The 4828-nt window shown below is 32.3% G+C and overlaps 1 protein-coding gene across 1 annotated transcript; it reads right to left on the bottom strand.

Moving 5' to 3' along the window:
- Positions 1-1181: 1181 nt before the first annotated feature.
- Positions 1182-4415, bottom strand: LOC111905483 (probable ribose-5-phosphate isomerase 4, chloroplastic). The gene is made up of 9 exons (XM_023901165.3): positions 4164-4415; positions 3745-3872; positions 3559-3628; positions 3245-3349; positions 2698-2793; positions 1895-1951; positions 1653-1776; positions 1502-1568; positions 1182-1375 (listed from the first exon to the last, which is right to left on the bottom strand). The coding sequence occupies exons 1-9, from the start codon at positions 4356-4358 to the stop codon at positions 1300-1302; spliced, it is 918 nt and encodes a 305-aa protein (XP_023756933.2). The 5' UTR covers positions 4359-4415; the 3' UTR covers positions 1182-1299.
- Positions 4416-4828: the final 413 nt, after the last annotated feature.

Genomic DNA, 4828 nt, shown 5'->3' with positions numbered 1-4828 from the left:
CCACTGGTATTGACGCCGCTGTTTGGCTCAATATTTGTACGTGAAATTGTACCAAACACATGGTTTTATGTATAAAATCACATCATACACATCACACTTGGCAAATCTTAGAGTATCATCATCGGTGGTGTGAGACGACAAAGAGCTTTGTGAAATCGTACATCTGGTGGCAATGGTTCGACGGTGTTTTGTGGTTGTAGCGAATGCACTAGTTTGGAGTAGAGTGGCAACATGTTGGCCAAAAAAACATTTAAGTCAAAAGCATTTTTGGATGAGGGTATTTTTCTTTTATTGGCGGAGACTCGAGTGGACTATGAGATGGTTTTGGTTTTAGATCTATTTGATTTTGAGTTTTTAGATCCAATGTTTTAGGAGAATTATGAAAATAGGTTATGATTTCCACTATTTATCATGTTATCATTATTACGTGTATGTTTGTGTGCATGCATCCGTGTACACACACATAATAAGAGTATTTTGATCTTTTAATTAAGAAAATGAAGAATAGAGTTAAATCTCTTCAACCCACTCGAGGGAATAATAAAAGGCGATCAAACATGGCATTTGAAGTAATATCCTGGAATTGAATTCCGTCCATTTGACAATGATAGGAATCTAGAAGCCCCAATAAGGGGTAAAATAGTAAATTCATCTAGGTTGGTTAGGATTATAAAAAATAGAGAGAAATGTCACAGTAAGGGGATGTCTAGAAATTTGATAGTGTTTGTATTGGCTCTTAAGCTTTCGGCTTAAAGAGAGGGAGATTCCCTGAACAATCTTTTAGATTGTGTTAATCGTGTAATCAATTAGTTAATTTCATCATCTTCTTCTTTTCAATCTTTCTCTGTTTGATCCTATTTCATCAAACCCTAATTTTTGTTCTTCATCAGACAACCAACCACATCATGGAATGAAATCTCGAATTTCACATCCGTCACAATCCACAAGAATCCACAAACCAAACTCACCATTTATAGTAAGTTGTTTCCATTTGGTGGTGATTTTATCATTGTTGATACATAATATTAATATATGTTATTTGAAGAATGCTACCAAAGACTTAGGAAAAAATGAAAGGAATTTGCCGGTTGGGAGAAGTTTTATTTTGCTTTTTAAGATCTTGTAGTGACCTTTTATCGTGTTTAAAGGAAGGAATGAAGACGTGCTATGCATTGTAAGCATTATGAATGTAAGTATGTTGCTATTTCTTATATTTAATTATATTTAAGTTTTATATATGAAACGAAGGGAGATATAGTTGATACAATTTATAGCAAGCCCTGCTTCTGATATCAGTATTTAGTAGTTATTTACAGTAGTAGTAGCATTATCAATGATGCAAAGCCCTGATTGTGCAGCGATCACTGCTCTACAACTGCAATCAACAAGTAATTATATATAAAGACCACCTCCAAAAATATTGGTCTGTGCAAATGCCCTCCAGTCCTCCCTCAAAAAAAAAAAAAAAAAAAAAAACAAAGAGAGCGAGAGAGAGACTTACGGGGTTTTGGTAATGATCCCATGGCCTGCAACCCCATCTATGTTGTCAAGGAGTTTTGCTATTTCAGCTGCAGCCACAATAATATTACAACTTAAAACCATATTCATATTCATATGATATTACTTATTAGGGAATGAAATAGAGTGACTACCAAGGTTGGGTATAGGGGATGTAAATATGACATCAAGAACATTATGTCCTTCTCTTGTCACTACTGGAAAGTCACCCCCCGTGGGGCCCGCATGCCCTCTCCCTATACATGCTCTTCTCCATACCTTACACACACACACACACCACACATATATATTCACAACAGAAAGATGGATGTATTTTCCTTCTTTCCTTTTTCCTAATTATAACTCAATTATTTTTCTTTTCTTTTCTTTTGCATACCTCAGCATCTCCTACAAAAAGATCATCAATCTCTTCTGCAGTCTCCATCCACCCCACCTGAAATGTAACTCTTAACCATATATATATATATATATATATATATATATATATATATATATATATATATATATATATATATATATATATATATATATATATAATGCTCCCTGAGTTTAGCTTTTTCTTTTTTTCTTTCTTTTTTTTTTTTTTTTTTTTTTGCAATTTTGTCTCAAAAAGTTTTCTCCTGGCTTTTTGCTTGCTTAATGGAACAAGTAAAATGACAGTCACCCTTTTTTAAATTAATTTTTTTATTTAAATTTAATTGCATAAATTGTTTTTCATTTAACTTGGAACAATTTGCTAAGTTCCTCCTGATTTCACTTAGCTTAACAGAAAACTCACAAGAAATGAAGAATTGCAACGTCAATGGATTCAAAATTCAGATAATAATATCAAAAAGACAACCCTACCCTCGCAATTCAACAAAAAGATGCCACAAAAATGTTCTCATTACTACTTCTTATACTGATAAAAACAAACCCAATGCAAGACTTTTCCCAAATTACCCCTCAACAATTTTCTTCCCTTTTCTTGCATACGTGTAATTAAGTGGAGGCTTAGCGCAATGACCAAAATCATTAAGCTTCTTCAAGCAAAATAAGGACCAAAATGACTACAGAAAACCTTATGTGGACTAAAATTGGAAAAATAAGCTAAACTCAAGGACCATAAATGTAATCTTATATATATTATAGAGATGAAGTTAATTTTATTTTCAATCATTAACAGTTACAGAGACTTACAGAGTTGACTAAAACAGGGATCGAACCCTCAACACCACTTTTGTACTGTTTTTCAGTCACCATTAGAACAAGATTCTTTGTCACATCTAATATTTTCTGTACACAACATAAAATAACATGTTACTGGTATTTTCCTCATAACAACAAAAAAACAAGAAACAAAATAATGATTAAACACTAGAAGTTTCTACTTTTCTTGTTTCACCTTTTTACAAATTTTTGAACAAATTGGATTCTAAGACAATATGCAACCACATCTTTTGACAATTTATCGAACAATGTTTCACTTTTTTTTTTTCTACTTATTTATGCAACAATTGCTTCAACTGGTTAAATAAGTTACTAGTAAAATATTGCATCTTTTGGCCATAAGCATATTTGTATAGAAATCATAATTTGGAAAGAGTGTGAAACATTGTTGCATAATTACACATCTAACCCTGTTTTAATATTTCAAATTTGAACTGTTTTCAAATTATAGGTTAACGCAATGTGTAGTTTTAACTCCACTATATACATTATTTAATAAAAAAAAAAGTTTAAGGACCTTCTCTTCAATTATAGACTCATCCCCCTCAAGTCTCTGGCGCCCAATAACTGCATTTAGGCTTACTTCTTCCATGATGTCAGCATCATTGAATGTAAAATCAATCTACAACTCAAAAAGTGACTATATTTATCATTCAAAAAAATCAAATAAAATAAAAAATTAACCACTCTAATTTACTAAGGAAAACTGATTAATCAATGTCTTGGACATGGACATGTATGTTATAGGAATGGTTTGAAGGGGTATTTTGGATAAGGAGGGCATTCACGTCTTTTTGCAAAAAAGAAAGTGACAAAAGTGCATTCACACACTTGTAAACTATGTTGGTACTGATGCAAGGGTACTCCTGCTTTTGCTGCATCACTTGCACTTCCAACAGATCTGCAGCATCACTCAAAGGAAAAAAAACAAGATTCAACAATCACAGAAAAAAAAAACATAAAAAAAGTTCCAACACAACACATGTATCTAAAATCTAAATAAAGAATTAGACTCACGTGGGTATTCCAACAACATCTTTTAATTGACCAACACTAAGTTTCTGACCCAAATAATGTATTGCCAAAGATGAGGCTGCACCAGATCCTAATCCAACCACCATGCCACTTTCCACATATGTATCCACCTGTATCAAATAGTATTAATCATCACACTCGAATATCACAAAATCAGAATCCAATTCCCAAAAATGTTTCGAGTTACCTAAATCGGTTTCGGTTATATACAATGTTAGAAAAGAAAACTTGTTAGAATCTACTTGCGCGTATTTAAGAAATTCATGTGATTTTTCCACAATATATTGAATTAATCGATGAGGTATTTGGTTGTAGATACGTATCGAACACAGTTAGATGAGCATTCAAATCAGATTTGAAATAGGAAGTGCGAACTCAAAAATAAAAAGTTTTGAAATTACCGTGTGTTTAGCTGCTTCAAAGAGTAATGCATTGCTGTGACTGGAACTTGAGCTTGAGCTTGAGCAAGCAATTCGAGATATGGAATTGAGTTTGGGTTTGCATCTACTTATAGTCGTTAATCGGTGATGTGTGGAATGGCCATGAGTGTGGCTTCGCAAGTTCAGATAGGACTGAAAGGAATGAATGATCGCCATGCTCGGCTCTTGTCCTCCGTAACTTTATCTTCCATCCCCTTTCAAAACAAACATTTTTGTTTTTATGGCGTGAAATCTATCTTTATATCGTATAAAAATGTCAATAAATACAAATAATTACTACTTTTTATTGTTGTTTTAATTCGAACTTTTATATTCATTACCTCTAACACGTTAATATAACTTTTGTCGTTTACTTGAACACCTATATATATCTAATAAAAAGTCATATATATATATATATATATATATATATATATATATATATATATATATATATATATATATATATATTAAAGAAGAGGATAAATTTGAGTAAACTGTTGGCTATTTTGGCAAGATTGGTCCTTCGTGTTATCATTTTTTGTTTGGGGTCGTTTTTGTTGTTTGTTAAAAATCTTATCCCATGTGTCCTCCTTTTCTCATCCTTATCTAAACTGTCGATGATACTTTCTTCACCGACCTGTGTT

Source organism: Lactuca sativa, chromosome 1 (assembly GCF_002870075.4).
Source record: "Lactuca sativa cultivar Salinas chromosome 1, Lsat_Salinas_v11, whole genome shotgun sequence".
NCBI classification, from domain to species: Eukaryota; Viridiplantae; Streptophyta; class Magnoliopsida; order Asterales; family Asteraceae; genus Lactuca; species Lactuca sativa.
The sequence above is the reverse complement of the archived record's forward strand: the minus strand, read 5'-3'. Positions and strand labels throughout refer to the sequence as shown.

Excerpts from the sequence above, each read along its gene's own strand:
- LOC111905483 (XM_023901165.3), bottom strand. The coding sequence starts at position 4,358 with ATGGCGATCATTCATTCCTTTCAGTCCTATCTGAACTTGCGAAGCCAC. Across the intron at positions 1,777-1,894 it reads TTTTTGTAGGAGATGCTGAG|GTATGGAGAAGAGCATGTAT; the intron begins GTATGCAAAAGA and ends TGTGTGTGTAAG. Across the intron at positions 1,376-1,501 it reads GGGATCATTACCAAAACCCC|TTGTAGAGCAGTGATCGCTG; the intron begins GTAAGTCTCTCT and ends TGTTGATTGCAG.